The following is a 21,038-nucleotide window of genomic DNA, read 5'->3' as shown; positions in this document are numbered from 1 at the left end:
TACTGGAAACAGTAAAACAGCAGGATAAGATTCAGTAATATGGAATATATTCAGGCACTCAGAACAGAGATCAGAAGTCAGCATGTTCCTTGTCCTTTACTTCACCCTCTGAAAACACCAGCTGTCTGCTTGAGTTATTTGTACTTGCTAATAAATATCTGAGGAAGGCTGGGGATGGGACTTCAGTCTTTTGGTCTGCTGACTGGGGCAGTTGCCTCCCCTCGGCCCCTCGGAGCAGGTCATCTGGTCTCCGAGTAGTTCATTGTTGCAGTGACAGACCTCCCTCTTTCTAACCCTAGGTTTTTCTGATTTATTATCTGTCTTCCTCACCCCAGAATGTAAGCTCTGTGAGGAATGGGACCTCTGCCAGGTACCTGATGTATCCTTACCGCCTAGGTCAGCACCTGGAGCCATAGTAGGTGCTCAATACACATTTGTTACATTTATGATGATACATCTTTCTACCAAAGAACATGGCCTACATCTGATGTTCAAAAAACCAGTTTTCCAAAATAGGGATTGGAGTCTGTCTCCTTCTTAAACTCTTCTTTACAAAGCTGAAGGAATGGCCATAAGGCTGACCACCTTATTTGCTACGAGTCCCCCATGGCCCGGTCACACCACTCACGTTTTCCCTTTCTGCTGAACATGTGGCATAAAGATGCTGGATAACATTTCTACTCTTTGTTCACAGGTATTCTTTTTACTCAGCAATTATTATTCATTCTTGTTTTCCATGAAGTGCCTCTTTTAAAATATGTTATTGTAAAGATTAAGCAGATGAATGGTGTGTAGTAACAGGACAGTCTTCAAGATGGGCATATTATCATCTCACATTTATCTTACTTTCTAGTCATATTCAATAACTTCACATTTAAAATAAATATTGCTACCCGCCACAATAATATATCTTGCTTTCATCAGAGATTGCAGCAGAAAGTGAATTCTGGAAACACTGATGTGTTTGCACATCAACCCACTCTCCTGCTGAGAGCACTCACGGGCTGTTTCTAGGGAAGCCATGCCTAACTCCATAGTAGGCAAGACAACAGATTTGAATAAATCTGAGGCAAAACTTGAAAATGCAAAATTTCATTCTCCTAATTCTGATGTAGAAAAGGACAAAGTGCCCATACTCATCCTCCTCCACCCACTTATTCAAATAAGAAATACAGAAAACTTGGCAAAATTTATTCACAACGCAGAAGTTGAGATGAATAAAACAGCTGGCAATGGTGTCTTGCCTCTGAGTTTGATTTATAAAAATATGAGGGAGTTCAATTTTCTGTCTTTTGCTATTTCATCAGGGGAATGTTGAAGTGAGTCTTTTTTTTACAATGATAATATTTCAGACTTTAATGTCATTTATCACAATATTGTCTGGAATTCTGAAAATGTCCTATTAGGGGTGATCTGGGCTTCTCAGGACTTGAAAGTTGATAGAAGTTGGGTAACCGAATATCATAGTGAGAACTTTTCCCTATATATACCCTGTCATTCAAGGCATAGAGTTTATCTGCAATGTCACTGCCAATTAAAACTGAAAACAGGCGGGAGATGTAACGATGCTGAGCGAAGAGCAAATATAATTTCTTTCTCCTCCAAGATACATATCGGCAATCAGTTTCTGCTGTGAGGGTTACCTAAAATAAATAAATAAATAAAACCACATATAAACAAAGATTAGGGAGCGAGAAAAGTTCTGCCACGTTTTTTGTGCCCCAAATTATTTATTTATTTATTTATTCATTCATTTTAGAGAGGAAAGAGAGAGAGAGGGAGAAAGGGGGGAGGAGCAGGAAGCATCAACTCCCATATGTGCCTTGACCAGACAAGTGCAGGGTTTTGAACTGGCGACCTCAGCGTTCTAGGTCGACGCTTTAACCACTGCGCCACTGCAGATTAGGCTGTGCCCCAAATTTTAAAAGCATTTCCCTTCTGTTTTTTTAGGTTAAAAAGCCCACTGACCAAAAACATATTGCAAAAAATACAAAAAGAAACTATAAAACTTATTATTATATATGATTTTAACATGAATTGTCACAACACAGTGCCCATCTCCAACTTATCTGTTTTCTAAGTTCAGATATCTATATTTAGCATTTTATTGAAGTGAGAGTTACCTATACTAAAATATAATAAAGTTAGCTAATGTGAAATATTTCCAAGCCAGTCCTGAGGACTGTGGACCTTTGACCTTAATCCAGTTTCAATAGCACAAAATAGAATTTATTTACCTATTCTGCATATGTATATGAGTTGGTATTTGTACAAATTGTACACATTACATGCATTGTAAGTTACATGTTCATAGGAAAACAGTATATATCATAATACTCTGATTATCTTTTTAAACTATCATATGTGGCAACAGAGGAACAGGAAGTTTAGCATTTTGTTGCTAGAAAAAAACTGTAATCCATCAGCATTTAAAATTTTAAATTAGAAAAATCATTTATTTATTTTTTTGGTTTTTTTTGCATTTTTCTGAAGCTGGAAACAGGGAGAGACAGTAAAATCATTTATTTTTTAATAAGGGCAGATTCTTTGTTCCTGGTGTTTTTTCTAAACAGTCACAGTGACAGAGTTTAGTGTACTGTCAAGTCTCAATTAAATTTTAATTTCCATATATGCAGTAAAGCAAAAATAAAAATTACAGAATATTTCTCCTGGACTCCTTTCTGTCCTCTGAAATATCCACTCTTCTCCTTTTGCTGGACCTTTATAACATAATAATCAACAACTGTCCAAATGCTTGGGGGAGACACGCATGCTGCATAGTATATTCCAAAGTTAAATATAAATTATTCCTCTGTCACCTGCTGCTGTTTTATGTTTGTTCGTTTTTTGTGACAGAGACAGAGAGAGACAGAGAGAGGGACAGACAGACAGGAAAGGAGAGAAATGAGAAACATCAACTCTTCGTTGCAGCACCTTAGTTGTTCATTGATTGCTTTTTCATATGTGCCTTGACAGGAAGGGGGGGGGCTACAGCAGAGCAAGTGACCCCTTGCTCAAGCTAGTGACCTTGGGTTCAAGTTGGTTAGCTGTGCTCAAACCAGATGAGCCCATGCTCAAGCTGGCAACCTCGGGGTTTTGAGCCTGGGTCCTCCGCATCTCAGTTCAATGTTCTATCCACTGCGCCACCGCCTGGTCAGGCTGCTGTTGTGTTTAGTTTATCTGTTTGGAATAGGCTGTGGTCAACGTGTGCTCATATTCCTTTACCTGGAAAATGCCTTCCTCTGTGGGTCTCAGCGAGTCCCATTCAGGAGAATCCAGGAACTGGAAGGGGAAAATGTAATGTAGAAATTCGCCATCCACTGTCACTTTGATCCTACCCAAACACAAAGAACAGCATTTATGAGGAAGGAGAAAGCCAACACATAACTGATGACCTTTTTAGCTATTAAAATTTTGCAGAGCAAAATATTAAATTCATACATTACAATAAGTGACAAACCTTGTGTAACATTCATGTATTGATGTTTCTCACACAGTTAGGATTCTGGAATATTGGGAAAAATTCATCCAGTGGTATATTTATGATGTGTATCCATTTACACATGTATATTACATGTAAATAAAAAGTTTCAGTGCACTGAGTCAAATTTTAAATTAAGTAGATCACCGAAGAATATAAAGGAGTATCCCTATAAATTAAATACTTAATCTTTTAAATAACATAATCAGTTTCCTCCCCCAAATTTTGTTTTCAAAGTATGTGTGTGTGTGTGTGCATGTGTGTGTGTACATGTATATTTATATATATATATAATATTGACTCTTGAACAACACAGGTTTGAACTGTGTAGGTCCACATATGAGCAGTTTTTTTCAATAAATACTGTAAATATATTTTCTATTCCTTATGGTTTTCTTAATAACATTTTATTTTCTCTAGCTTACTTTATTGTAAGAATACAGTATATATACATATAACATGCAAAATATGTGTTAACCAGTAGTTTAAGTGATGGGTAAGGCTTCTGGTCAACAGTAGGCTATCAGTAAAGTTTCTGGAGAGTCAAAAGTTATACATGAATTTGTGACTGTGCGGGGTAGTGTCCCTACCCCCGTGTGGTTCAAGGGTCAACTGTGTGTGTATATATGCGTATATAAAATGAGGTGCCCCTACCTCGCTTCTACCAAATGGGCAATTGCTGGAATTGCTGGAAATTACTGAAGAATTGATCATTATAAAGTGGAATATTCTTCGTTACTTAAAAGAATGCCCTGTCTGAGTCTATTTAAAATACTTTGCATGACAACATAAGTACTGCATTAATTAATCCAAGCCAGCATCATCCTCTTCTGACTTTCAGTAATTAGCTTGGAAAGACAATATATCCAGATAAACCAATTCATACCTTTGATTTCTAAGTAGAAATAATAAGGTTCTAGCAGGTAAATAATACTATGGCCTCTAAATGCCTATGTCCATAACCCATGTGCCAGGGGCTTTCTCATGCTTCATGGTGGTAAATGCCACCCAGGACTATGCTATGCTGAGATAGAAAATGTAGTACAAAGGAAGACAAGCTAATAATTAATAGAAGAAAGACATTCAAGCACCAAGAGTACAAACCTTCCTGATACAAGCAGAGAAAGTTTATCAATGGAGGTTTTCCCCTGCATGGCATAACAGTGCTCCTTTTCCAAAGTAACCACTTCAGAGCTCAGAGCAATCGTTCTGAAGACTGGCAATGACGTCCCCAGAGGCTTGAAAAGCGAGCTGTACAACAGTTGGAATTCTCGGGCAAAGGTTATGCTGTGCACTTGATACGCAATGTGAACAAACTGTATGAAGCAGATAATAAAGAGCACAAAATTCCAGGAAAACATGTCGGCGGCACAGACATCCACCCAAGCCCAGACAGCAGAGCAGAGAAAACCCAACCCCAGCAAACTGAAGACATAAAGAAGTCCGAAGAATCCACTGCCACCCATGAAACCTACTACAAATAAAATACTGGCAAGATGATAAATGGCTCCTTCGGCCTCTTGTTTCCAGTTTATGCAGATTGGGTGTTCATCTACTAGGTTCTTCCATAAACTTGAATTTCTTTCCATGACTGTACTGCCGTCTGGCTCACTTTTCCATTGATATTAAATGATAGCGAAGTCACTAATTAAGTTCCTTGCTTTTCCTTCATCCGAATTTTGCTAAATCCTCACAAAACCAGAGAAAGCCCGACACTGGGATTGTGGTGATTACGGGTTTGGTATGTATGGATCTTGAAAGACTAAGAATCCCATGCCAGCTTCTGTAAGTTCATCTGGGCTCCTGATTTAGATCTAGTCCACGAACGTGGTTTCCTGTGCAAGAAAAAAAAGTGTCTGATTAAACAAGGAGAATTGAGGTGGAACATAAAAATGAGACTAAGAGACATGGACAAGAGTGTGGTGGTTACCAGGGGTGGGGGGAGGGAGGACAGGGGGAGAGTTAGGGGGAGGGGGAGGGGCACAGAGAACTAGATAGAGGGTGGCGAAGGACAATCTGACTTTGGGCGAGGGGTATGCAACATAATTTAATGACAAAATAACCTAGACATGTTTTCTTTGAATATATGTACCCTGATTTATTAATGTCATCCCATTACCATTAATAAAAATTTATTTAAAAAAAAAAAAAAAAAAAAAAAGAGACATATATTTAATGAATTATCAGTATTACTCATTCAAGATGAACTATCATTTTCAATTAAGTTGGAATATTTTAAAAACCAGTGCTGTCAAGTGTTAAATTTCTAGGATATGAAATGTATATTTTTAGCATTAGGCTTCCTAATAACATTAAATTATTAACAGACATTTTAGTATTTATTAGGATTAGCTAACTACATTTTTTAAAGGGAGCTAACAGCTATAACCAGCTACTTTCCATAACAGTGATTCAGTGTACCTCAGAATCACTTGGGACAGTGACTAAAAGTGCAGATTCATAGACTGTTTCCAAGATATACTGACTTAGAATCTCCTCTGGGGCAGGGGCTATGTGTTGGTATTTAGATCAAGTTTCTCATATGATTTTGATGAATCAATCTATGGCCCCCCATGACCCACACTTTGAGAGATACTATTTGACAACATGTTATTCACTCTTTACAGATGAAGAATTTGAGGCTCAGAGAGGCCAAGTAGTTTACCACAAACCACACAGTGGTGGGCGGCAGAGCAGAACTTCAGCACTTGAGCCTGTGTGCGGGATCCCTTCATGTGGCCTCTCCTGGAAGATATTTCCAGTTAGGCACTTTAATGAGCCCTAATAAATAAGTAAACATAAACATAAACATGTAATTGATGTCAGATTTTAAGAGCACATAGTAGACTGTAAAATGTATTGTGAGTTAGATAAAAATTATTTGAGAAATATAAATTCAGTTCTACTTTCCTGTATTAGAGGCTATTTCAGATTAAAGGTTGCATCCATATAATTAAATAAATATTAAAATTCCTGCTACTGGCATATTTATTTACCAGATGGTCAAAATGTCACCAACTTGTTCCCCTACACATATATTCTCTACCCTTTCAGCCATATGGTAAAAATGCTAATATGTGATCTGAGTCACATATTTAACCAAGATTTAACCATAATGTCAGAGCTGTAGGATGTGTATCATTTACCACCAGGTTTCTTAACAACTGAAGGTTTCAATGTGAAGCATTCATTAGATTGATTTTTTAAAGTTATAATTAACATTCAAAACCAACCCTTGAACTTGTGTGCTATATTTAGTGTATTTTTGAGACAGAGTATTTCTAGAACACTTGTTAATAAAATATCAGGTATCACAGATTTTGTTTCATTGAAAAAATATACATAGAGAAGTAAAAATGACTTAGCTGAAGCTTTAAAAAAGGAACAGTGTAATCATCTACAGAACTAAAAACAGAAAAAGATATTGCTGTTGTTGAAGTTCTGATTTTTCATCTTGAACACGGATTCTTTTCTCAGCAAGTAATGACTTTATGAACGCTACCAGGTAAACCATTAAAAGCAAATAATAATAATAATAACTAAAACAACAATATAGACCTATAACTTAGTGATATTGTTGTTTTACTCAACTTGCTTTCAAATACACTTCAATCATTCTGCATCCCTTAATTATCACTTCCTCCCAACGCTGAGATGTTGAGGTTGAAGATAGACCAGCACCTTGAACATGTTTAATTTTTCCTCTTTTAAATAAAACACAGGATTATATACTACTGGATAATTAAATTTTAAAAAAAATAATAACAATGAGTAGTGAGAACTGAAATAACCAGACTGCAAATCTTAATCTCCCTGCTGTTTTGCTTTTAAAAAGTAGGGTATTTTCAATTAATCACTCCCTCAGGATTCCAAACATAGCCACTAAAGCCAATATTAAAGAGCACTGAACTTTGGTTTGACCTTCCTTAAAAATTTATAATCCTTGACAAAATGTTAAAATGACTGTAATGGGGAAAGACCATGTAAACCATTTGTGACAGTTTAGATGGGAGCTAATGAATATCTTATCCCCTTAAAATCTTGACTGGGGGATATACTGGGCCACGTACATTCCAGGAGTGTGACCCTCTACGAAGATAAGAGGAACTCTGGCGGGTGCTTTCCAGCTGGCCTCTGTTTCCATAAACTGTTACCAAGCTGCCTTGATCCTTGATACTGCATCACTGCCCTGATTACCTTGCTCCACACCCAGCCTTTCTCCTCTTGGTGTGTTTTTATTCAGTCACCAAAACAGATGCACTTTATTAGAAGAGGAAGAACTGACAGGGGCAGGTGATGAGCATGAGTGTTCCTTTGGTATGTGCCCACAGTGCTACAGGAACGTTAGGATTCATCAACCAGCTGCTATAGGCCTGTAGGCCTTAAGTCATGTTTTGGGGGCTAAATAAACACCGGAATGCCAATGTGGCACAACGGATATATTAAGCAAAACAATCGATCTTCCCTACATAGGAAGTTAGCACACGAAGATACAAATGATGGAGGCAAACTGAAATGCAAATAAACACAATAATTCCAGCGCTCACCTTTTTCTTTTTAAATTTTAAGATGCTGAGTAGTTCTATAAAAGAATAAGGAAATGTAAGGAAGGTACAAGGAGGATCAAAGAAGTGTGATGAAAACTTAGTGGTAAACTGATGAAGATTAGCTCAGAAATGGCTCTGATCTGTTCAGAACTTGTACATTTATTATCTAATTGCACCACACTGGTTGTCACGAGAGGTAGGATCTAAATCATCATGGCCAGCTTACAAATGAGAAAAGCAGGGCACAAGGTTGGTGAAGTCACATGCTTTTCAGGTAGCAGAGGCAGGAAGTCACCACAGAGGGTGGAAGCTCAGGACCCTCGCTGCTCAGCTTCATGCCTCTCCATCAGCTAACGCCTCCTTTCAAGACCGTCAATCTGATATTAACAGAGGAAACCAAAGTAGGATATTCTTCCCAACTGGTTTGTCAGCATAATCCTAACAGTGGGTATTTAAGACCTGCTATATCCACTTGTACAGCTCAGTCCATAATGCTTAGAATACTGCCAGGGGCAAAGGCATGGAAAGCCACTCATGGAATGATTTGCTTCATTATTCTTCCACATGGACTAATTTCCTGTCCTAGATTTTGAAATTCTTAAGGGACAAAGAGAAGTGTTTTTGTATTTCTAACTCCTGGCACTCAATGGCCATTGACTGGCTACATTGGTGTAGGGCAGCAATTTTTGACCTTTTCCATCTCATGGCACACATAAACCAATTATACCCCCCAAAGTATATTTTTTGCCAATCTGACATACACACAAAAATAGGCATAATTTTGATTCATTCACACTGGACGGCTATTGTAGTGTTGGCTGTTATTTTTTTTTCATTTGACAAAGGGAAAAGAGGTCAGTGCCTCTGACTAAATAGTCAAGTATTGAGTGTTTTAATTTTTTTTACAGTGCAACGGTAGAAAAATCACTGGTGTAAAGGCACAAGCACTCTGCCTTCTGGATTCTCAGTCTCAACACAATTGAATGGATGGCCTAACGTCTTCTGTCACCAACATCCAAGACAATTCAGTACAAAGACATGAAGGAGTTAGGACAGGACATTACTTATTTTTTCTGGCACAACTTCAAATTCAGAGAGGAATCCTTTTGTCTTCTTATAACCTTGAGCCCCATAAGTAAAGCAGTGGATTTACTGATCTGATTAAAAACTACTTTGGGAACTTGTGGTATTGAGTTAGTTGTGGTTGCCAGGCAACCCAGAAAATCAAAATTCCTTCATTATTCTTCTCATTAACTAGAATCAGACCCCAACTTTGGTATGTGTTCCATACCCAAAATAATCATTTACTTAAAGCTGACTTTCTCTACTTATCCTCAAGCAGGGACACTTATTCAGCAACTATGTGCCAGACATGTTTAAAAAGTTGTCTCACTTAATCTTCACAACAACTTTATGAGGAAGGCACTATTATATCCATCTTACAGATGAGAAAACTGAAACTCAGAGAAAATAAATAAATTGTTCTAGGTCACATTGTTCATATTGGAACTAAGATTCCATCCAGGTCTGCCTGGCTCTGAAGTTTACAGTCTAAACTACTTCATTCTGCTTCCACAGAACCAGGTTTTAGAGAATGTAGGCTTTTAGTTTTCTCCCTGCTTCTTAGAGGAACTCAGGAATGTTTATTCATCAGTGAAAGAGAGGTAACATCACCTACTCTGTCCACTTTAAAGGGTGCTGGAAGATCCATATAAGAAGATACATTCTAAAAATTCTTGGCAAATTTTTAAATAACAGAAGTAGCATTACTCTACTTGTTAGCTTGTATGTGATAGAGCTGAGCCATTCAGAGAAAATAGTTTTAAAAAATTTCTTTCCCCCAGGGGATTACACTTAAAGACAGAAATACGAATGGGCACTTTTGGCTGCTATCTATCTTTCAGTTAATAAATTCTAAGTTTATTTATTCCTGCAGGGATGATCTCTATTATTTTTCCTTACTTTGTGTCCCGACTTCCTATTATTGGTAGGTGCAGACCCATAACCCACCCACCCTCCAGTTTTCACTTTCCAAGTGCTAAGAAGCCAGTTATTGGAAGCCATCAACAATCCAACAATCTTCTAAACCTTAGGTTAGACTTTAGTGCTTCCTGGCAGGTGCCCTTAAATCACTTATATCAGAATCACTTGGGTGGCTTGTTAAAAATGACCCTTCCCTGGCTCGACTGCACAACTGCTGAGCCAGGAAGGGACCCAGGAAGATGAATTTCTAAGAAGTTCCCAGTTGATTCTTATGTACACTGATGTTTGAGAGCCATTATTTTATGTAGTTTTGAATGGTCTCTGAATTATTGTTACTTGTTTGCAGGACCTCAGCTTTGTCCACTCCTGGTTGACCTCTGGGCTGTATTTCTAGGCTGATTACTCAGTGCATTGCTCTTTGATCCTTAGTTGTCTGTCTATGGCTGTAGTACCAGTGTTAGCATACCATTCTGTTATGTAGTTGGTCCATTTCGCATTACCACTTAGAGAAGGCTTTCAGTCTTAGCTATACCACTAAACAGCTATGTGATTTTACTATTTCTAGACCTGTTTCCTCAGTGGTAAAATGAAAGGTTGGGCAAAATAATAAAGGTCCCTTTATCTCCAAAATAACATGGTTTTATGTGGAATAGAAGATTACTCCAGATATGGGTCAAAATATTGAATGGAGTGGCAGAACTGAATCAAGACTGCAGGTGTTAAGAGCAGGTCTCTGATTGGAGCCCAACTCTAGAGGTGGTTTAATTAATTACCTAAGACCCATGTTGGGACCCGGCACTGACATCTTTTTCACAAACTTATCAGGGATTTGGATGTGAAGCCAGGGTTCAGAACTAATAAACTAAAAGACAGGAAAGGAGAGCAGGGTTGAGAGACACCAGAAAACTCTGTAAAGCATCTGGATTTTAATCCTTATTTTTAGGGCTTGGAAAGGCACATTTTCTCCTTGTGTGTTCTCATTTCTGTTTTGCTCAGGTGAGGAAGCATTTTCCTTCCTAACCACTCACCCTTCCAAGACAGCTCAAGGTTTGTAGATATTTTGCAGTAGCCTTTCCTTAACACAGTGGCCTGAAGTGCACCTTCCACACTCCAGGTTTTTATGGCCTTCATTATCTGTCTATAGGTTTCCATCATACATTATGTTATATTGATGGATATAAAATATAATGTATAAAGTATATAATGTATGTTATAGATACATTATATTATCTAGTTTTATATGTATTTTATGTCATGATTTGTTTATTTTCTCAGTTGGAGTATATTCAGGTAACTTTTTAAAAGGAATAAACATAGCCTAACCAGGCAGTGGCGCAGTGGATAGAGCATTGGACTGGGATGCGGAAGGATCCAGGTTCGAGACCCCAGGGTTGCCAGCTTGAGCGCAGACTCATCTGGCTTGAGCAAAAAGCTCACTAGCATGGACCCAAGGTGGCTGGCTCGAGCGGGGGGTTACTCGGTCTGCTGAAGGCCCACAGTCATGGCACATCTGAGAAAGCAATCAATGAACAACTACGGTGTCATAATGAAAAACTGATGATTGATCTCATACCTTTCCGTTCCTGTCTGTCTGTCCCTATCTATCCCTCTATCTGACTCTCTCTCTGTACCTGTAAAAAAATTAAAAAAAAAAGAAATAATCATTGAGAGTATGTGTATTTTAAAAGTATCAGCTTAATTAATTGGTATGTATGTGGATAATATACAGGGTGGGGCAAAAGTAGGTTTACGGCTGTGAGTACACAAACCACAGAGTTTATTCTTGTATTTTTATTAATTATTGTATTATTTTCCATTTGAACAGCTATAAACTTACAACCCCATCATGTATATACTTAGAATTGCTCTCTGTCTAGAATGGTGAGTGTTCAATAAATGTTCACTGACTGATAAGGATAACAACATTCAGATAGAAAAACAGTGTTTGGAATAGTTTTGGAATAAGCAGGTTAATAAGTCAGGATGCCCAAGTGAGAGATGACCAATACCTGAATCAATGCCTTAGGTGTAGGGTTAAAAAGAAATAAAAGTAATGTCTTTATTAGACTCTGAGGAAGAACTTAAAAGATGTCTCTCTACAGAGACAACGGAACAGAGAAGGGTTAAAGACATTTTGGAATTGCCGGGATCCCAAAGTTCAGAAAGAAATCAGAAGAAAGGGAGAGTCAGTGTTAGACCATTTGTCTTGGTCTAGAATTCACAGCAAAAGGAAAGAAGAAGGATAGGCATATATTTAAAAGTTACTATATTATATAGGACAACAATGAATAAAGACTGTGGTCGGCAAGATTAGAAAATGGGTACGGAGAGAAATGAGACTGAAAGTTAAATGCCCATGGTCAGAGGACTCTGATAACTTTAGAGTTGTGCTGTCAAGTATGGTAGCCATTAGCTGCATGTGGCAGTTGAGAACTTGCAATGTGGCTCATCTGAATTGAGATGTGTTGTACACAACAGATTTCAAAGACTTAGCACAAAGATAAAGAATATGTCATTAATAATTTTTATATTGATTATATGTTTAAATGATAATGTTCTGGAAATACTGGATTAAAGAAAACATTAGTAAAGTTAATTTTGCCCATTTCTTCTCAATTTTAATGCTCCTATTGGAAAATTTAAAATTGCATATGTGGCTTATATTATTATTTCTCTTGGACAATGCTGGTTTAGAATCTTTCAAGCAACAGAGAAAGGAAATGAAAAGACTTGGCATGATGCTGTGCAGTTATATATCTATATAATGTATAATGTATAAATATGGAGGAATTATGATTAAGAACAGAAAGTTGATATAAATGTAAATGATACCGGCTACAATATTCACTTGTTACAGTCAGTCAGATGTTATCCAAGGAATAGATGTCATCACCTGATGTCTGCCTACATAGATGGGCAACCCCACTATAGCTCTTGGCCTTTATCCTACTTTTTCTTTTTGTCTTAGAATTCAATTTTCCCAAGCAATTATATTATGTGGTTTCATTTTCTCATTTCATCTTCTAATGATACTTCATGGAATACACTGAAAATCCTAGACAATCTTTTAAATTTCGCATCAGAGATTGGATTGTGGCTTTCCGGATTCCATAGGGTCCACAGGGGCCTTTGTTTTCACACACTGCATGTGTCTTTTCATGCACCACTAGCTTCCTAGGCTGGTGTATACCTCTGAGCTTCCATACCAATGGGAGCTTGGCTTTTATTGAGACTCAAGGAAATTAGATAACATGCCTAGAGGCTATGCTGGACTTCTCTGATTCTCTCTTCTCAGACAAAGTCACATTTAATTATCTCCAGCCATGTTCAATATTTCACTTTATCACATACTGTGGTAGGAAGAATTCTAAGATAGTGTCCAACATTCCTCCCCACTGGTGCATACCTCCTGTAATTCCCTCCCCTGAGTGTGGGCAAAACTTGTGAATGGGATGGGACAGATCTTCCCTTGATTAGATAGCATTATATGGCAAATGGTACTGTGATTATGTTGTTATATATGACTCCACTATAAGATGGAGAGGGACTGGAAAGTAGAGAGACATATTCTCCTGACCTGTTAGAAAGCAAACGCCATGTTGTGAACTGCCTGTGGGGGCCACAAGGCAAGGAATTGCAAGCGATTTCTGTAAGCTAAAAGACCCCAACCAACAGTTACCAAGATAATGGGGAACCTCAGTCCTACAACCACAAGGAGCTGAATTCTACCAGCCTCCTCAAAGCTTGGAAAAGGACCCTGGATTCCAAATGAAGAGTGTAGCAGCATGGCTGACACCTGGACTGCAGGCTTGTAAGGCCCTGAGCAGAAGATCCACTTCAGCCATGCATGGATTCCTGACCCACAAAATCTGTAAGATAATCAATGTGTTTTAAGTGACTAAGTTTTGGTGATTTGTTACAAAGCAATAAAAAACAAATAGACAATTATGAGTACTTATTAAATATGAGCCTTTGCATTAATCTAAAAATCTATATTTTATGATGGACTTGGAATACAGGTCCATGGAGCAGAAGACACTTATTCCTTCCTAGATTTAAATCAGGAAAATTAGGTGAGAATGGTTCTCTGGAAAACAAGACACTATTGAGAGGCCCTGGGAATCACACTTGAATTCACTGTGGTTCCCAGTACCACTTTAGAGGTTTTCCTTTCATGCAGTCAGGTGGCCCCAAGAGTGTTAACCATTTAGACACATGGGCAATGTAAAAAATAGTTATGTCATTCAAAACAAGTTTGTGGTAATTTGTTACAAAGTTTGTTATCATAAACTTAGTCACTTAAAACACCACAAATTTATTACCTCCAAAATTCCTGGAATACCATGTTTCTTTGGTGGACTTTCAGTTTAGTCAGTTCTTTATAAAACTGAGCCATATATATAGGGCAGATACTTGACATTTCAGACACATCCAGAGACTAACACACAAAAGACAGCATACAGAAACTCAAAACAAATAGCTCTGTGATTCTTGAATTGTGAGACTACACTAAGTTCAGATGAATTGAGCAAAGGGAAATGCAGTATCTAGTTGCCATATTCTTAGTCCTTATAGAGCACTATTACTACTACTACCACTACTGTGGCTACTATGTATATATTTACCAGCATCTAACATTTACTGAGCACTTGCTTACTATGTGCCAGGCACGTTTCTAAGAATCTTAAAATATTACATCATTTACTCCTTACAAGTTTTGAACTAGGTAGTTTTATTGTCCCTATTTCACAGATGAGAAAAACTGAGCTGTAGGGAAGTTAAACTGGTTGCCTGGATTTACAAATGGTAGAGCCCAGATTCATTGCCAGGCAGGCAGATGCAATACCTGCTCTCTCAACCACCATAACATACTGCTTCATGTACAGTTTCAATCTAAATATGGATTTACTAGGGCAAATCAACTCCATTCTTGTTTTCTCTCCCTTCAGTAAATTTAAATGTCCTCTTACAAAATTACATTTTTCGAGCGACAGAGGGGAAAGGGTGGATCCTAGGTTGAATCATCAGCGCTCTATAATTCTTAATTTGAAGAAATAGCAGTAAATCTTTCTCAAACTTGCCATTTGATTGCTTTAGTTAAATAATCCCTGTGCTCTACTTCAAGTTTTTCTGATTTCTCCATACCCTGGAAATGGCTAAAGGGACAACCAGGAAGCCATTGACTTTGGATCCGCTGCTATTATGCCATGCAGTAAGTTCACCAGAGGCTCCAGATGAAAGATGCCAACAGAAGTGGATTCATGGATACATGAAACAGTCTTTTCTTGATATGAGTCACCTTCATTTCCTTCTCCTCCAAGTGACCTATATTCAGCAAATGAACTCACTCTTTCTGTGTTTATTTTAGTTAAGTTCTCATGTTCCTTCCTGGCAAGCATATCTAATAAGTTAATATATACTTGCTAACTGTCTATAATCTTTTCTAGTTTCTTTCTGGCTAAATAACCAGGTGGACCACACATCAGGTCAGCGATGTTTAAAACCACCAAACCAGCCACCGCTAATGCTGAAACGAGCACTTCTGTAGGATGTGGCAATTTCGTTCAAGGAGTCTGTACAGAGACAGGAGCTTTCACTCTGACTGTGAGAAAGATTGCTCAATTCATATGCTTAACACTCTTTTCATTTCTTCTATTTCTTTTCATTTCTTCTATTTCTTTCTTGTTGTTTGACTTTGCAAAACATGAAGTTGTTCCAGCCATACATGTTTCTTTTATTTTTGTGATGTTTCCTGTCTTAATCCACAATGTGGATTATTCCCTTATTCCTGCTGCTCAGGAAATGCCACATATTCTCATGATTCTCTTAAAATGTTTGAGTATTTCAAGCTCTCTTCAGTACTGAAGCTTTCCTTTGTCACACATTTTTGAATCAAGACTTGTAAACATTCTTGAGATGCTCAATGACTGTGAACTTGGAAAAGTTCACATGTGCAAAAGAACAGCAAAACACAATCTTTCAGGATAACACACCGTAAACCACAGTACTGGTAGACGCCTGAGGTGTGGGTATGTTTGCTTTTTGTGTATTCCTACATGACTCAAGTCTGCCAGCTGCAGTTTAGTATGTATTTCTGAGTAAATCATGCATAATAAGCAAGTGCAAAATTCACCCTATGCTCAAATTGTTCCCTAATATTTCAATTGCATTGGAATGATGCTTGTTTTCAAAACAAGTATTATAGCATAACTGACTGTATCATTAACTTTTAAATGGCCAGGAAAATGTTATTAATATATGCAATAACTTTATAAATCCCTGCCCTCAGGGAGTTTGCATTTTAGTGAAATTCAAATGGTGACATTTAAGCCTAGTTTCAAATTATGAGGTCTATTTTAAATAGCTAAAAATATTTCTTATGTACAAATAAATAAAAGCTATTTTAAACACATTTAAAGTCAGCTGTTGTATACTAATTTTTTAAATACATGCTATATTTTAAAATACAGTCTTAAGTATTAAAGATCAAAATGCAAACAAGGTTGCTATTTAGAACTTCTATCAAAGATCAAAAAGAAAGAAACCAAAAACATTTTATGTATCTTTGGAGTAGCACATTACATATTAATGTGTCTGTTATCATTCTATTTGTATGAATGCAAAGAAAGATGTACAGAATAATCTTCATTTAATGTTAAGGATGGCTATATTTGGATTCTGAGATACTACTTTTACTTTTTCTGTATATATCTGAATTACTTTCCATTTTTATAATTTTATAAAACAACAAAGTGATTTTATAACAGTTTGAAGTTTTATATACAAACTTTTCAAATATAATAAAAATCCATGAGCCCAATAAGGATTCACAAATATCAACATTATCGTTTTTTTTGTTTTATAATAAAAAATTCCACAAAAATTTGAAGATCACCATGGATTGCTTCTAGTTCCATTCCTCACCCACCACTATATATATATATAATTGTGTTTATCTTTCCAGTCTATATAAAAAAAAATTTTAAACTGTAATTTAAAATGAAATGCAAAATTATAAATGCATATTATAATGTGGGGTTTTTTTTAGAGTCACACAATTTTTTTTCTGATGAATAAATTTAAACATATATAAAAACAGAAGCCGTGGCCGGTTGGCTCAGTGGTAGAGCGTCGGCCTGGCGTGCAGAAGTCCCGGGTTCGATTCCCGGCCAGGGCACATAGGAGAAGCGCCCATTTGCTTCTCCACCCCTCCCCCTCTCCTTCCTCTCTGTCTCTCTCTTCCCCTCCCACAGCCGAGGCTCCATTGGAGCAAAGATGGCCCAGGCGCTGGGGATGGCTCTGTGGCCTCTGCCCCAGGCGCTAGAGTGGCTCTGGTCACAACAGAGGGACCCCTGGGAGGGGCAGAGCATCGCCCCCTGGTGGGCAGAGCGTTGCCCCCTGGTGGGCGTGCCGGGTGGATCCTGGTCAGGCGCAGGCGGGAGTCTGTCTGTCTCTCCCCGTTTCCAGCTTCAGAAAACAAACAAACAAACAAAAAAACCCCAGAGAAAATACTATATATCAAATCCTCACATACCCATTACTCATACTCAAAAATTATCAAGATTTCGACACAGATTTTGATATTTAAAGTCAAAACTGTAACCTGTTCATCCTACAGTTTTTTCAGTCAATAAACAAGAAATACATACTAAGGAGGACATGAGAACTAAGATTAGCTGTCCTGTTACTTCGTGGGAGACGCTACGTCTTCCATACAATAACCCATTTAGGAGTCACAACTCTGCAACCTAATTCGTATTATCAGCATTGTTCAGAATGGAAACCGAGGCTGAAAGAGATGAAGATTCTTCCATGGGCTCAGCCAGTTGCTTATCTTTATAGAAGTTAACCTCTTGTCCCCCAATTTCACAGTGTGTGTGCGAGCCACTAGGGGTTATTATTCTGAGGTCTCATACTTTAGGTCTCTAAGAATCACTCCCTGAATTCTCTGGGTTTGAGGAAGATCCACAGAGACTTTACGTTAGGAACTTTTGGTTATTTATTTAACTTAGTAAATGCCTATTATAACTTTTGCTTTAAAACATTCTCTTAGATTAAAAATTTTTTTCTCCCTTTCCTTTAAAAAATCTATTTAATGACTCAATACACTTTTGTAAATTCTTATTTGCTCTCTACAAATCATAATCCCAGCTGACCAACAACCATGATTACAAAAAAATGATTTCAACTGCAATTTGCAGGCTTGCAAATCTATCATAGATAGTTTACAAAGCAGTTTTGAAACTTCTCAACTGCCATGTTGCTTAGGTGTTGTTATGCTCATATACTATAGCATCTGCTTCATAACAGGTCTTGATCTTTTCTGCAGACTGTTACAAAATAAACAAACATGAATGCTCCAGTGTGTCAACCCTGTTAGTCATTCTTGTGGTAAGAAGCATGGGGATTTTGGTTTCCCATAACACATTTTTATTTAATAGCACACAATGTCACCATTTAGAAGCATAGGATGCACAGTGATTCAGCTTTTTTGAGAGACTGATTAGATAAAAGAAACTCAACTATGTCTCCCAGTGTATGTGTATAAAGCTTTAGGATGAATAATGCCTTACTCTAGATTTCAATTAATGTTAGTATCCCAAATTCTTCAAAAGACAAACACATTTTCTTGAGGAAGAAAAGAGACTCAGCCCTGGTCAGGTAACTCAGCTGGTTAGACATCATCCCTATATGCTTAGGCAGGGGGTTCAATCCTGGGTCAAGGCACATATAAGAATCAATCAGCCTGACCAGGTGGTGGCGCAGTGGATAGAGCATCGGACTGGGATGCAGAGGACCCAGGTTCGAGACCCTGAGGTCGCCAGCTTGAGTACGGGCTCATCTGGTTTGAGCAAAGCTCACCAGCTTGGATCCAAGGTCACTGGCTCTAGCAAGGGGTTATTCAGTCTGCTGAAGGCCCGCGGTCAAGGCACATATGAGAAAGCAATCAATGAACAACTAAGGTGTTGCAACGAAAAACTGATGATTGATGCTTCTCATCTCTCTCTGTTCCTGTCTATCCCTGTCTATCCCTCTCTCTGACTCTCTGTCTCTGTAAAAAAAAAAAAAAAAAAAAAAAAAATCAATCAGTGAATCCGTGGATGAATGGAACAATAAATTGATGTTTCTCTTTCTAGCTCTGTCTCAAACCAATTAAAAAAAAAAAAAAAAAAGACAAACTTCCTCCAGGATCCTCACTTTGCAAATGTGAAAAGAGGTCCAATTTTTGTTTTTTTTATATAAATATTTTGTTTTCATGTAATTCTTAATTAGAAAAAAGCACAAAGTTGGGGTTTGCAGGGCCCTTCAGAAGTCGGGGCCCAGAGCGCGCTTCTGGTAGGCCTGCGTTAAATCCGCCTGCATTTTGATTCTATGCTTTTAATCTCTTCCTAAAATTCTGACCCTCAACATGTATACCTCTGAAATAGACCTGCGTGAAGAGGTAATTTGGTAATTTTCAATTTTTTTCCCCCCTTCCCTTCTTTCTCCCTTCCCTCCTTTCCTCCCTTCCATTTAGGCAGGGGGATCTCTAAATAGAAAAAGTAGGTCAAGTCACCTTTGATGAGGCAGCTTTCTCGTCCTAAATCAGCCAAATCAGTGTCCTTAACCCTATTCAGGCCCATTACAGACGAGGGACAGGAAACTCCCAGTTACACTGCACGAGTTCCCCAAGGTAAAACCTAAGATTTTTAAGTCCCCTCGGACCAGCTTTTCTCCCTTGAAAATCCGGCCTTTTTCTTTGGACTCCAAAGGTGCCTGGGACAAGCGTGGGAACAGAAGATCGCCTCTGAAGACCGCTCCAGCCCCAGAGGCCGGCATGCGCGAAAACCGCGGCAGCGGACCCTCGGACGCCCGATGTGAGTGGCGCCGCCGGCCCCCGGGCTGCCGTTGGCCTGAGCCGGGCAGGGCGCCTGTGCCTCGCCGCCGCTCCCGGGGGTCGGCGTCCTCGCAGCTCCCATTCCCAGGCGGGGTCGGGGCAGAAGCTGGGCGGGCAAAGTTACCCCAAGCGCCTCGAGGTGCCAGGGCGCGGACAGCTCCGGGAAGACGGCAGCCACCGCGGCCCCATGGTCCGGTTCTTACCTCTCCTTCCCGGCCCCGCGCAGAGCCTCTGCCTCGTGCCGGTAGAGGTGGCCCGGCCGGCGCTCTGGGCCCTGCTGGCCGGCCCCAAAGCCCCTGGCGCCCGGCTCGCGCTGCTTACTGCCCGGCGGGCGCTCGCCCCACGCGCGGGCGCACAGGGAAAGCCGGCAGGCAGCTTCAGAGCGGCGCGACGCGCGGCCGGCGGGGCACGGACACGGACGCGCGCCCCGGGACGCTGCGGAGGGCGGGGAGGCTGCCGCCGCTGGCCGGGCATCCCCAGCCTCCGGGAGCAAGCTCCGTGACCCCGCGTTACAGCACGGCTGATGAACCTAGTGGCCGCTGCGGATAAAGTTTGCAAAGACCGGTTCGGAGTGAACGCTGCTCAGGGTTCTAAAGTAAACCTGGTACTCGCTGTTACACTAAGCGGAGAGCGATGGAGTTGACTATTGGGATAAAAAGCAACTGTAAATCTGTCCTCTCACTCTTCTACCCTTTCCCTTGCGACGCACCAGACGCTAAATGAGATATATGACCAGATGGCGCGGCGATATTGGATGTATAGGAAAGATAAAGGTTGATATGTTGATTTAAATCAGCGAACATCTCAAAAAAGCAATTGGATAAAGATCATAGACAATCATAAAAAAAAAATGCAAACGATGAAAAAAAAGTTCAAAACGGTAATAAGCCAAGTGCATGCAATTTAAGGCAAACATGAAATGAGTTTTTTTCTTCTAAGAAATTAGTGAAGTCTTATTTTGTTTTGGGGTAATTTAATGAGGGAGCAGTGAAATACACAACTTCTTCCAGGATTTCCATGTCCTCCCTTCTCTGAACACCCTTTTATCATATGTTGGTGATAGTGATACCAAGAACAAACATTTATTGGTCCTCAGAATAACTGCAAAAGTAATTCATACAAATGATAAAATTAACCTCCTTTAATTGAT

The 21,038-nt window shown here is 39.0% G+C and overlaps 1 protein-coding gene across 1 annotated transcript; it reads right to left on the bottom strand.

The window, feature by feature from the left end:
* Positions 1–1,176: 1,176 nt before the first annotated feature.
* POPDC3 (popeye domain containing 3) lies at positions 1,177–20,560 on the bottom strand. The gene is made up of 4 exons (XM_066373575.1): positions 20,092–20,560; positions 4,586–5,316; positions 3,226–3,334; positions 1,177–1,643 (listed from the first exon to the last, which is right to left on the bottom strand). Exons 2-4 carry the CDS (start codon positions 5,068–5,070, stop codon positions 1,362–1,364), a joined length of 876 nt encoding a protein of 291 aa, XP_066229672.1. The 5' UTR covers positions 5,071–5,316; positions 20,092–20,560; the 3' UTR covers positions 1,177–1,361.
* Between the last annotated feature and the right edge of the window lie 478 nt (positions 20,561–21,038).

Source organism: Saccopteryx leptura, chromosome 3 (assembly GCF_036850995.1).
Source record: "Saccopteryx leptura isolate mSacLep1 chromosome 3, mSacLep1_pri_phased_curated, whole genome shotgun sequence".
NCBI classification, from domain to species: domain Eukaryota; kingdom Metazoa; phylum Chordata; class Mammalia; order Chiroptera; family Emballonuridae; genus Saccopteryx; species Saccopteryx leptura.
This window is presented reverse-complemented; position numbering and strand designations above follow the sequence as displayed.